This window comes from Geotrypetes seraphini, chromosome 2, assembly GCF_902459505.1.
Source record: "Geotrypetes seraphini chromosome 2, aGeoSer1.1, whole genome shotgun sequence".
In the NCBI taxonomy this organism is placed as follows: Eukaryota; Metazoa; Chordata; class Amphibia; order Gymnophiona; family Dermophiidae; genus Geotrypetes; species Geotrypetes seraphini.
The window spans coordinates 495,838,074-495,852,155 of NC_047085.1; the positions used below are offsets into that span (position 1 = coordinate 495,838,074).

Sequence of the window (14,082 nt, forward strand, 5' to 3'; positions counted from 1 at the left end):
ATTTCCAACTTGCAAGTTCTTCCGGAATTAATCCAGGTACCTCTCCTCCCTTGTAACCAAAAAAAACAACAACCCCAAAACTGTTGTAACTTCACTGGAAATGTCCAGTTAGCTCTTTTGTAATCCGCCTTGAACTGCAAGATATAGGCGGAATAGAAGTCCCTAAGGTAATGTAATGTAATAAGTGTAAAGTGATGCATGTCGGTAACAAAAATCTAATGCACAAATACAGGATGTCCGGGGTGGTACTTGGAGAGACCTCCCAGGAAAGAGACTTGGGAGTTCTGATCGACAAGTCGATGAAGCTGTTCGCACAATGTGCGGCGGCGGCGAAAATGGCGAACAGAATGCTAGGAATGATAAATAAGGGGATCACGAACAGATCAGAGAAGGTTATCATGCCGCTGTACTGGACCATGGTGCGCCTTCACCTGAAGTACTGCGTCCAGCACTGGTTGCCTTAAATTAAGGACACGGTACTACTCGAAAAGGTCCAGAGAAGAGCGACTAAAATGGTTAAGGGGCTGGAGGAATTGCCGTACAGCGAGAGATTAGAGAAACTGGGCCTCTTTTCTCTCAGAGGAGAGGGGACATGATCGAAACATTCAAGATACTGAAGGGAATAGACTTAGTAGATAAAGACAGGTTGTTCACCCTCTCCAAGGTAGGGAGAACGAGAGGGCACTCTCTAAAATTAAAAGGGGATAGATTCTGTATTAACATAAGGAAGTTCTTCTTCACCCAGAGAGTAGTAGAAAACTGGAACGCTCTCTCGGAGTCTGTCGTAGGGGAAAACACCCTCCAGGGATTCAAGACAAAGTTGGACAAGTTCCTGCTCAACTAGAAAGTACACAGGTGAGGCTGGACTCATTTAGAGCACTGGTCTTTGACCTAGGGGCCGCCGCGTGAGCGGACTGCTGGGCACGATGGACCACTGGTCTGACCCAGCAGCGGCAATTCTTATGTTCAAACCAAGGTCCCACTGAATGGTTTCTGATCTTTAAATTTTTTTTTTTAATAAAAGGGGAATCTGCTTTTTTTTTTTTAATTACTTCATTTAAGGAACAAAGTTATTCGATACTCATATTACTCATGTAAAAATTAACTACCCACTAGACTCTGGTTGCACAACCTTTAGCAGCATCATCAAAATTATTGAAAGCACTTGTTTGTAGTCTTTCATACCCACTGTTCAGGAATCTTAGCTCATTCTTCCTTGCAGAACTACTTTAATTCAGACACACTGAAGGTTTTCATGCATGAACTGCTCATTTCAGAACTTGTCACATTATTTCTATTGGATTCAAGTCAGGACTTCAGCTAATCCAAACGGAATTTTGTTTCTCCTCAGCCAAAGGTAGACCTTTGCATCTTGGATCATCTTGCTGCATAACTATGTCTAAATTCAAGAAAGCACGAGACAGGCATGTGGATCTCTCAGGGAGAGGAGGAGATATGGGTGCAGACTGGATGGGCCATTTGACCTTTATCTGCCATCATGTCTCTGTTATTGCAGATCACTCCTCCAAAAACAACTGAAAGCCGACCTCCCACTGGCAGAAGAGAGGAGTGGGCCCAATTCTTCTCAGTATGAGTTGTGGGAAGGAACAGCAGACTTTCCGGACTGACCACCAGGCTGCCTGTTGGTCTGAAAGGAAACTGCGTGTTGGCCACCTTGGCTGACTGACCAAACTGCAGATGCCCAGGCCAATATTGCCTACTCCCTCGAAATCTTGACAGGGCAGAACTAGAACTCGCTTAGGAGGAGCCATTTGGTCTATCCTCTGGCAGCTGCTGGGGTTTGGTCTCTCCCAATTCCTTCATCAGATCTGTGAGATCCTTGCCATAAAGGAACCACTCTCTGAATGGGAGTCAAATGAGATAGGACTTAGCGACTGCATCCGCTGCCCCCACCCAGAGAACAGATAGTACCCAGGGGCAGAGGGGGGGGGGAAGAAGAGGGGGCTAGGAGGCAGAGGGGGAGAAGAAGAGGGGGCTAGGAGGCAGAGGCTGGCACCACTAAGCATGCACCCCAAAGGTCTGTGTCAAGAGGGCTCAACTGGGAGCCAGTTGACCAACTGGACCAGAAGCAGTCTATTCAGAATCCAGAGCCCATTGTCACGACCATCCACTTACTTGAAGACAGAATTCACAGAAAAGAGCTGCCTTATATAGGTCCTACCCAACCACAGTCCTTCAGTATTTGCTATCTCCACATGCTAGTCAATAGATGAGATTATCCCACTAGTCTGGAATAGTGGGAAGGACACTATGGAAGTCAGTTTATGTTTAAATAATCCCAGTATGCTGTTCCTTTCTTCTCAAAATCTTTCAATACCACAATATTAAAAGTACATAAAATAGAACTGGACAAACAAGGCAGGGACCACCGAGAAGCCTCTTTCACTCAATATATATCAGAAGAGGCATCTTCTTGGTCAACAAAATACAATTTTAAGTTGCAATTTTCAGACAAACTTTTCTAAGTTGAGACAAAATTGGAAAGGATCAAGACTTCTAGCAGAGAAAAATTACAGCCCTTTCAATAGAAAAACAAAACAGAAGAACAAAACTCCACAGGATATAAAAGCACCAAACACAGTGGAGATAAAGCAGCATGTTGCAAAAGTCTTATATTAATAAATTTTCTTCAGACTTATGCTGTAAGGAATCTTTGTTACAATTTCTCATGTAGACTCTTGATACAGGCCAATCAATAAAATGATTCCTTACAGCACAGGTTTAAAGAAAATTTGATCAGGCTTTTAAAACTTGCTGCTTGATCATCTTCACTGTGTTTTGTGTTTTAGCCTTTTCAATAGTACAAACGTCTACTGAGCACCTCTCCTGCAGGATTTCAAAGACGATAATACCTACAAGGTATGGAGGGGAGATGGTGTGGGGGGCTGACCTGACCCCCCCCAGCCCACAATGGCCTTCTTTTGGGGACTTTGGTGAGGTGGTGGGAGGATCGGAAGGGGACCGGATGCAATAAAACATGCCATGGCAGGAGAGGGTGGGCATCCTCCTGCCAAGAATCCTCACAGGGAGAGGGTCGGGATTGTGTGTGGGGGTTCTGGGGCAGAGCTGGCACAGGTTGGCTTTTGGAGTTGTTTTTTTTTAAATTTAATGGGGACAGGTATAGTACATATTTAACACATGCACATCTGTGCCATTAAAAAAAAAAAAAAAAGCCAAAACAGCTGAGTGGCAGGCGGCTGCGTTGGGGCTTCACGTGTGAGAGTTACTTTCAAAACAAGCAATCGGAAGGGATTACGGTTGCCCTCCGCAAAACTCATTTACATGGAAAGCAGTTTTTAAAAAAAAAAAAATTTTTATTTATTAATTTTCCATTCTTACAACAATTAAATCACATATAATATAATTAATTATTACATAGCATTTGTAACTATCATCAATATATCAAATCATAAATGATAAATCCCTCCCCATTTCCTCAATTCATATTTCTAAAAATTATACATATCCCACCCCATTCCTATATAACTACTATCAATGTGCTAAGAAGTCTGATCATTTGAATAATTAGTCAATGGTTGCCAAATTTTCTTAAAATTGTGAAGATTCCTTTGTTGTAACGCTATTATTTTTTTACATTTTGTAAATATGACAAACAGAGTTCCACCAGAACGTATAATTTAATTGGTATAATCCTTCCAATTTTGAGTGATTTGTTGCATGGCGACTCCTGGAAAGCAGTTTGAACATCGATTTGAAATCAGCCAAAAAAACAAAATCAGCCCACAGCGACCTGCATGGTCTTAATGACCATTTTTAGTGCATCCAGTCCCAAGTCTACTACTACCACCTATTTCTATAGCATTACTAGTCTCTTCAGCAAGACCACCAAGACCTGTACACAGATAAAGATCAGCAACTATTAGAATTAAGGATATTTCAAATTTATGAGTGAAGTTCATTACGATCATGGAAATGTGAAAAACCTAACCCATCTGGAGTTATGGCCCCTGACACTGAGTTAAAGTATGGGTGTAAGATCTTAATGATCTCCTGAATACTAGTGCATAAAATGACAAAGGAAAGAAAGGTGTTCAACATTGGAAGACACACTTAAGTTACCAATCATGGGGTTCTGCATGAAATATTAAATTTCAAATGGTCTGCACAAAGCTTTACCCACAATAACAGAAAAAATTACCTACAAAAGACAGATACTGGTAGAATGAGACCAGAGTGCTCAATGTTTGTCAACATGAATTTCATTTAGAAATGTGAAAAAATGTTATCTGGATATATTCAATGAGATATGTGCACGTTGCTACAGAAGCTAGAACAAATCTACTTTTATTCTGATACACAAGGGTGCCAGGAACACATCCACTATGTCTGCAGGATTTTGGAAGATACTTTTTCACACTGAACTCAGATCAGCATAAGACTGAGTAAATGAAGTGACAAATACCTTGAGGTCCTAGCATCCCCTGGCTACTCATCATTTGATAAAGGGAGACCTTAGCTCTCTCTTCTTCTACAGGATGTGTGTGTATTACAGGTACTTAAAGCAGCAGCAAATAAATCAAAACCTACGTTTCATTGATGTTTTTCAGATCCAGAGAACAAGGCGATTCCAGTCCAAGACCTAAGAATGAAAAATGATTATATGTTAATTTCTCACTCACCCCAATCAATTAAAACACAATCTTTTCTGGCTGCCCTTATATCAAGCATTATAAAAATTCTGAATATAAAAAAATAAATATCAGATTTGAGTCTTAGAAACTGCTTCATGCACTGGTATGAGTTTACTCTTCTGCATTTTCTGACATGAACTAGAGCAGGGGTGCCCAAAAGGTCGATTGCGATCAACCAGTAAATCACAAAGGCAACGCGAGTCGATCGTGCAGTCCTTCCTGGGCTCTGTGATAGACTGGCATTGCCTTCGCATTATACCTGCTTCCCGACACTGTAAACAGGACGCAGAAGCGCTGGGCCGAACAGCCTCCCCCCCAACTTCAATTCTGATGTCTGAGAGACTCAACCCAGACCTTGGGGCACACCGAGCCAATCGGGTTTTCAGAATATGCATAATAAGAGTGTGGCGCAGCGTTAAAGCTACAGCCTCAGCACCACTCAGGCTGTGGGTTCAAATTTCAAACGCATGTTGTTCTTTGTGACTCTGGACAAGTCACTTAAATCCCCCCCTCAAATTTCCCCAGGTACATTAGATAGATTGTGAAGTTGCTGGGACAGACAGGGAAAAATGCTCAAGTACCTGAATAAATTAATGTAAACCATTCTGAGCTCCCCTGGGAGAACACACACAAACACACCTCATACGTATATTCATCGTGCATATCCTAAAAAATCTGATTGACTGGTTGGGTCTCATGGACCGAGATGAGACCTGGTCTAAGACTAGTGACTTGAGGAGGAGGAAACTTTTGTCAGGTCAAAAATAGCGAGAATGCCAGTTGCCTCTCCAAACTACTTTGGTGGCATCAATGCAGAGTTTTCATGACAAGGGGGTCATATAACAGGGCTCCTTCCAGAAACCTGCAATCATGGATCCTACGTTGAGCCACTAGGTGTTGCTAATGCAGAATGCCCAATTCTTTGCCCAGGACTACTGTATGCTATTGGTAAAACATCCCAACCACCTGGAAGTAAAAACACCTACGCTAAGAACCAAATCCAGGTCTTGCAGCAAGAAGGAGCAGATCAGTTTAACATTCTCATGCTTTGAACAGTTAAATTTGTAATTACTGACCCCATCTCAAACAAGAAATATTAGCTCAGCCCTGAAAACCAGAAGAATTTAACAATTTTTTAATAAAGAATATTTTTCTGTCTTTCTAGTCATGTTCTGTTTCACAAACCTGCATCTGTGAAGTCTGAAGACTCCATTCTCTGGAAAGCAATCCTGCTTCTCATTGCTGGCCTCTGCTTAGGAATTTCATGTGGACTGTAAAGTATTCAAAACAGAACAATTAACAAGACATTCCTTTTAAAAAATTGACCATCTCTATTCAACCAGCACAGTTTAGACTGATCATAGTAAGGTAGTACAACCAGAAAAATCGTTAAATAACTGGCAACATGATCATTGCACAGGAGAATAAGTAAGCCTATGATTTAATGTGCTCCTCTTCACATACTCTGTATTTAATATCCAATACAGATAGAGCTGTAAAGATAGATTAGGCTCTTACCTTGATAATCTTCATTCTAGTAGAGGCACATCAGTCTTGAACACTTGGTTCTGTTCCCAAACCTATGAGATCTGGTGTAGAGAGCCTCTACCAAAGCAGATAGATAGCCCCTCCCTAGTTTACCTTTTTTTCTTATAGGGCTATCTATCTGCTTTGGTATGAACTGAAGAGAAGAAGCACAGCTCACAGATTTGAGAAGCAGAGCAGAAAGTTGTTAAGGAGGTTCTCTACACCAGATCTCACAGGTTTGGAAACTGGACTGCTCTTGTGGCATTCTTTTTTCGATTAAGGACAAATAAATAATAAAAGGAAAAATCTTCATTAAATCTTGTCCAATAAAAATGGAATAAAAAATAAAACTTCTTGGAGTAATCAGACAAAGATTTAACCTTTCACAACCAGATCAGTTCCGTTGTAAAAACCTGCTTCTATAAACTTCGGCCTATCCGTTCTCTAACTTCTATCCTCAAAACTAAAGCTATCACAACTCTTGTTCATTCATTGGTCATCTCTCATCTAGATTACTGTAATTCTCTATATAATGGAATTCCTCAAAAAGAACTACGGCGTCTACAGCTCATTCAAAATAAGGCATATTTCTTATTCATAAGAAAGGGAAATATGATCATGTTACTTCTCTTCTGAAAGAAGCCCACTGGCTACCTGTCACACACCATATCACTTATAAAATACTAATGCTAGTCTTTAAAATCAAACTCTTGTGTCTTTCACCCTTCATGGATAAACCCATCATCCCTCTCTGCCCTTCCTGGACTCTCAGATCAGCAAATCAGAACTTATTGTCCGTTCTATCAAAGAATTCTACTACACTAGGAAAACTAACTTCTCCGTAGTTGCTCCAACTTTGTGGAACGCCTTGCCATCTCATGTCCGCCACGAAAATCTTTGACAAATTCAAGATTAAACTAAAAACGTTCTTATTTCAAGATGCATGCCACAGCTTCTAAACTTCTCATTCTCAAAAGTTTGCCAACCGCTTTTAAGAAGCAACACCATCCCTAATGTTACATCCCCACACCCTCCCTTTTCTTTTCAACTCCTAAATTTTTTTTTTTTTAAACGATATAACTATCAACCCCCCCCTTTTTCCCTTTTACCCCTTTGTCTTCGTAAAATGTCTTTTAATGTTCCTATAAGTATTATTTTAATCTTATTTTATTTTAACATTGTATACCGGCTAGATACTTGTCCATGGTCGGTATATTAAAAATAATAAAACTTGACACTTGAGATACCATTTAATGAACCAAAATTACAACAATTTAATTTGGTAAACACAAGGTGGAACCAACCAATCACCTACCTAATCACGACCTGCACCAACAGTTTTGGAGCTTGGAACTCCCATATTTCTTCCTGAAGATAGATCTTCCCCCTTCTAATACCTGCTTGACAGATATAAAAAATCCAGACATTTGGCAATGCATACTTATGTGAGGCAGAAAGCAGGCTAAATTGAACGTATGACAGGGTAGGCTTCAAGACTGATGTGCCTCTCTATTAGAATGAAAATTATCAAGGTAAGAATCTAATCTATCATTCTAGGACAAGAAGGCCATCAGTCTTGAAAACTTGAGACAAACAAAAGCAGTCCCCTATATCTAGGGTGGGGCAGACAGGCCTGTTGATAATACCAAGGATCCAAATAGGGCCTCCCTATGTGCCGCTATGTTCACCCTGTAGAATCTTGTGAAGGTAGAACATCGCTCCTTAGTTTTATCAAGTGGTGCAGTGAGGGGCCAGCACTTTACATCTTATCACCTCATTCTTTCTTTTTTTCTCCTCATGTACAGCACGGTTCTTTATTCTAAGCAGCTCTGGTGCCTTATGCTACTTTCACTACCACTTGCAGTCAGGTTCAGCATTTTATCATGGTTTTGGTTTTTTATTTAGTTTTTCACCAGTATTTTCATTTATTTATTAAAGCAGCCTTTCTTAACAGCCCGATGCCCCCTCCCCTATCATTGTGCATTCAATCCACTGCCGACGCCTCTTTTTGGCGCCTCTTTTAACAGATCAAATATCATAGCCCCACTGTCGCGTGTTCACATTTATTCTGCGTACGAGTTTATCTCATCAGTGCAGAGACCTTTTCGTTAAGTTCATTTTACTCTCCCTTTTTTACTTTCCCGAGTGCTGTGGTTTTATTCTTTGGTTTTAATAGAAGCTCATTTGAACAATAATTTAGATCTTTCCCAGGTTTCACTTTTCATCTACCCGGTCTTTCCTGGTTTCCTTTCTATAGTCTGCTTTTCGTCTGGAGTCTTTTGAGTTTAGAATTACATTTTATGACATATTTTTGTGGTTATAATTGTATGACATGTCTAAATCGGTCAAGTTATCCATTCTTTTTATTATTTTTGTCCCCTCATACAGTGGCAGACCGCCCCGGGTGCCAGCCTTAGGGGGGTACACAGCCGGCTGGATCCAGAACCTTCCGAGCTGCTCTAAATGGCACCTGCACCTCAGCGCGGCTGCCGTACTTATTTCGAAGCAGAGTTGGCAGCCACACTGAAGTGCAGGAAAGTCCTGCGATGACTGCATTTGCTGCCTCTGCCTCCGGAAGACATAAGTGACGTTGGAAGGGGTGGACTGGCAGCTGCAGTCATTGCAGAACCTTGTCACAACTCCCTGCGTCTGCCGGCCCACCCCCTCCTACATCACTTATATCTTCCAGAGGCAGAGGCAACAGAAGCAGTCATCATGGGACCTTGCTGGTTTGGAGGGAGAGAGGAGCATAGAAGGGTGGTAGAGGGAGAAAAAGGGGGTCAGGGTGGTATGGAATGGTGGTGGAGGGAGAGAAAGGGGGCAGATGCTGATGGAATTGGTGTGCAGGGAAAGGAGAGAGAGACATAAGGGGGAAGGATACTGGATGGACTGGGTTGGAGGGAAAGAAAGGGGGCAGATGCTGATGGAAGTTGGGGGAAGGGAGAGGAGAGAGTGAAATGCCAGACCATGGGCGTGTGGGAGAGGGAAGGGAAGAACTGGAGAGAGATGCCAGACCATTGGAGGACGGAAGGGAAGAAGATGGATGCCAGAATAATAAGGGTGAAGGGAGAGACGGAAGGGAAATACAAGGAGAGAAGATGCCATATAGAAGGGGCAGAGAGAGGGTAGACAGTGGATGAAAGGAAGAGAGTGACAAGACTATGAGGAAAGCAGAAACTAGAGAAGACAATGCAGAAAAAAATTATATTTATTTTTTTGCTTTAAGGGAGATGCATCGCTGTTTCTGTGGTGTTGCATTGTATACAGAGTCCAGCTTCTTGGTTCAATTTAACCTTTGTCTACATTTTTCTATTTTATTCCCCCTTTTACAAAACTGTAGAGCGTTTTTTTTAGCACCGGCCATGATGGTAATTGCTCAAAATTCTATGAGAGTCTGAGCTGTTACCACCATGGCTAAAAACCACATTATAGTTTTGTAAAAGGGAGAGGGATTAGTTTGTGATTACATATTCCATACTAGGCAAAGGTATTTTCTGTGTTCTGTGTGTTTGAAAGACATGGTTTTCAGTTAGGATTGACTGTGTAGGATTGATCTGTACTAGACTTGCTTGCTTAGTTTTACAATGGGTGTATTGATGTTGTACTGCTCACTGCAGTATGTAAGATGTTGCCTTTTCCTAGGTACACTTGTGTGATGTGTGGATTGTTATAAAAATCATGTTTTTCATACAGATGGGGGGTGTAAAAAAAATGATGGGCCTCGGATGTCACATATGCTAGGTACACCACTGCCTTCATAGTTTATATCTAATCCACAAGCCTGCTTTTAGGACCTACAGGGTATGTATCCCTCTGATTCATGACAATTTCACTTCTCATGTTATCTTATCCATTCTTTTTATTATACAACTGCCCAGATAAGCATCAGTCTTTGACGTGATTGGACCTTGAAAACTAACGGCAACAGTGTTCTCCCCAGAAATTTTTTCCAGCCATGAAAACTATTTGCTGCATTTAGTGTGCCACAAAAAACATTTGCTCCGTTTAGTGTGCCGGAGTTAAAAAAGTTTGAGAGACGCTGCATTTGAAAGAGGGCAAATATCTAATTATTCACTTCTAGAATTGGATACTTCTTAAATTTAATAAAAAATTATGGAACAAGTGTCAAACTTTAAGAAAGGCTGCCATATTGAGCATTGGAAAATAACTAATAATAATTAACTAATACAAATAGTACACATTTAGGGCTCCTTTTACTAAGCTGCGCTAGCGGTTTTACCATGCGCTTAGCTCGCGCAGAATTGCCGCACGTGCTAGACGCTAATGCCAGCATTGAGCTGGCGTTAGTTCTAGCTGTGTAGCGCGGCAATTCTGCACGCGCTAAAAATGCTATTGCAGCTTAGTAAAAGGAGCCCTTAATTTTCCCCACCACCAAATTTCCCCGTTCCGCCCCACTCGACTACTTTTTCATGCCACCCGGCTGGAAAAAATTTCTGGGGAGAACACTGCCTCTTTTGAAAGGGGCAGGGCTAAAAGTTCACCTGATAGCCTAATGCTTTTGCACCAGTCTAGCTATGTAGGAGTACCTTACCCAAAAGAAAAATAATGACTAAATATACTACAGCACAGGAAAATTCCACTATGTTTTATAAATTACCTTACCCTCTGGAGCTGGTCTTAGATTTATGGTGCATTGTACTGCAAGCAGGTTACCCATCAAAGCCACAAATATCAAGCTAACATAAAAATCAGATGCCATACCATAGAATGGCCTAGCCACAGATTAAGATTACTGGAAATTAACATTTCATATAAAAAAATAAAATTTTGAAAGCTACACTGATTTAAATCACTTATGATGGTTTTGTAATAGTGGGAACCAAGATATTGAAGTTAGAATAGGCACAACATTTGTTTAGACTTTATAAGCCACCTCTTAAAAAAAAACAAAAAACCACAACCATCTTAAAACAACATCATGATGTATTTGCATATTAAAGCATTAATAAACAGTGCAAAAAAAACAAATTAGAACAAAGTGTGGTTACTCAGCAAGTTAAAACATGTCCAGGAAAAAAAATGCTCGAAAGAGTTTTGCTTTGCACCATCTTCTAAGAGTCACATACATGGCACAAAATTATGGGGCATACACAGAAAAATGAATGTGTCTCAATCTCAGTCAAAAAGATATTATTTAGATCCTCAACAAGAGCTGGTACGAACAAATTCTTTAGTGATGCAGATTATATCCTTCAAACTTTTCCTGCAATAGTATTGTACCATATATTACTCCTGGCAGAATCCTGCGCAAAAAAACAATTCAAAGTTCTCAACACAAAATAAGCAAATTCTTTAACCCCCATCCTTTTTACAAAACCACAGAAGCGGTTTTTAGCGCAGGCCAGCGCCCTGAATGCTCTGCGCTGCTCCCGACACTCATAGGAACTCCGAGTGTTGGGAGCAGCACAGAGCATTCAGCGCACCAGTTGGCATTAAAAACTACTCTCTCGGTTTTGCAAAGGGGGGGGATGTTTCTTTATCAAAAATTAACAATATATTTGCTATATTATCCTTATTCCATTTAAAACTTCAAAATAAAATGCTTTTTCTCTACCTTTACCAGTTTCTCTTTCCTGTCCGTTGTCTGCTAATTCTCCTTCAAGTGGCTGCTCTCCATTTGGCTTTCCTTCTATTCCCTCACTAATTTGCCTTTGACTTATTGATCATCTCTTTTCTGTCTCGCACCCTTCTCGTTCACTTTTCAGCTACCTATCAAATTTCCATCCCCTTTCATCTTTAATGTACTCTCCATTATCATTTGTCTACCCTCCGTAATAACTATTTCCCCATCCATGTCCTTGCCACCCCCTCCAGGTTCTACCATTTTCAGCATCTTCCTTCCTTCACCCTTATAGCTCAGCATCTGCTCGCTCTTCCTTCATAGCCCCCCTGTCTCTTCCCTCCTGTACTCTCCCCCCACGGTCCAGCATTTCTCCTATTCTCTTCCCTCACTCCCATTGTCGGGTATCATTCCATCACTCCATTCTGCTCCTGGATCCAACATCTCCCATCTCCAGTGTCTCTCTTCCTCTCATCCACCCCCATGTCCATTATCTGTCTTCCTCCCTTGCACCCTGGACCATCTCTCTTCCCTCTCACCCCCATGCAGCATTCCCTCCCTTCCATTGCCATATGCTGTGTTTGTCCTATCTGGAGTAAGATGTCATGAATTTTCATGCACAGTTACCCAGTACTTTGTCACATTCAGTTCCTCCCTCCCATCCAACCCAGCCATTGTGGCAGTATAGCATGAAAAACAGAGTATCGGAGGATCATAATTCCATGGGACTTTCTTCCATAAGTGGAAAGTTTTGATGCTGCAGCACTTTCTGTCCATTCCAGCTTTAGGATTCACACAAGTCTTCCACATTAAGCAGACCTGGGCACCTGTGTCCAACAGATTACAAGAATACTAAACCCAGTTCATAAACTCATATTTTTGAGCATCATAACACAAAATAATAATAATAATTTATTTTTTTGTATATCGCTATACCAAAAGTTCAAAATGGGTCACAACAAAGTAAAAAATACATACAATCAATATATATAAAATACATTAAAACAATTAAAAACACATCAATTGAAAGTTAAAAGCAGAAGTAAACAGTGCCACAACTAAGATGTAAACATGTCAAACAGGCGTGTCTTTAGTGATTTTCTAAAGTCAGAATAAGAAGTAGCCTCTAGTATAGGTTTTCTAAGCCATGTGTTCAATTTAGCGGCCTGACATGGTAGCATTCTATCAAAAAACTTCTTATAGTGACTTGATTTTAGAGAAGAATAATTAAATAAATTTATTCTACGTGTGCTTTTATTAGAATAGTTCAAAGAAAACTGAGAAGCAAGATAATCTGGTAGCATCCCAAAAATTGCTTTGCAACAAATGCAGGAAAACTTGAACAGAACTCTGGACTCTATTGGCAACCAATGAAGTTTTTGATTAAAAGGGGGTAATGTGTTCCCATTTTTTTAGTCTCAGTTTTTTTTTTTTTGTAAACCCCTAAAAATGCTTGGCTTTGTATACAGAGACTTCAATCCAGGAAAACTCGTCTCTGTTTACAATAATTAGTTTAGGCTAAAAAGGACTAATATTTAGTTTTTGGAAGTCAATTTGGGGACAAATAAATATAGTCTTAGAATCGGATATTCCATTAACATACGAAGCAATAATTTGTGGCACTATTTTACATATTAAACCCCCCCTTGATAAATTTAAAAGACGTCTTTTCTTGATTTTAACTGGAATTACAGTTCAAATGAAAACAAAAAATTGGAAAAGCCATGACAGATTAAATTATACACTTTGGTGGACAAATGTATGTAATACATAAAGATATGAGAGAGTGAACGCAGAATGTTTAGGGTTTAGTGTTTTATTTAACAAAATATGGAGTCCATTGGCTTTATTTGCTGCTTCACATTAAAAGATAATGTATTGCTTTCTGAGTTTTTTCACTACACACCTGGGATGGGATAGGGGTAAGGTATGGAAAGGTACTATAAAAATGGATATTAAATCTTCATATTAAAGTAATAAAGATGTTTAGTATTACTAATATTAATAATTGATGGAAGGGGGTTGGTATAGTTATGATTCTATTTATTATTTGTTTGAAATAGTGCAATATTTTGCTATTTTCAAATTAAATGTATTACACTATTGTAATTTAATAAAATAATAAAAATGTTAAAAGAAAGGACTAAGAGAAGGGAAATCGAAAAGGAGTTAAGTTACCAAAATGCTTAGCGAACAGGATAGTTTTCAAAGATTTACAGAAAAAAAAAGAGAGATGGAACTTCTTTAAAAAAAAAAAAAAAAAGAGTGGGAGATTATTCCAGAGTTCAGGAAACTTAAAAA

The 14,082-nt window shown here is 40.0% G+C and overlaps 1 protein-coding gene across 2 annotated transcripts in view; it reads right to left on the reverse strand.

Moving 5' to 3' along the window:
- The window catches only part of CDC25A (cell division cycle 25A), a 132,101-nt gene that overhangs the window by 116,773 nt on the left and 1,246 nt on the right, over positions 1–14,082 (reverse strand). For both annotated transcript variants that reach the window (XM_033931960.1, XM_033931959.1), the window contains exons 2-3: positions 5,859–5,944; positions 4,570–4,621 (exon numbers count right to left, since the gene is read on the reverse strand). In XM_033931960.1, coding sequence (XP_033787851.1) covers positions 4,570–4,621; positions 5,859–5,944 — 138 coding nt within the window. The remainder of the gene's footprint in view (positions 1–4,569; positions 4,622–5,858; positions 5,945–14,082) is intronic.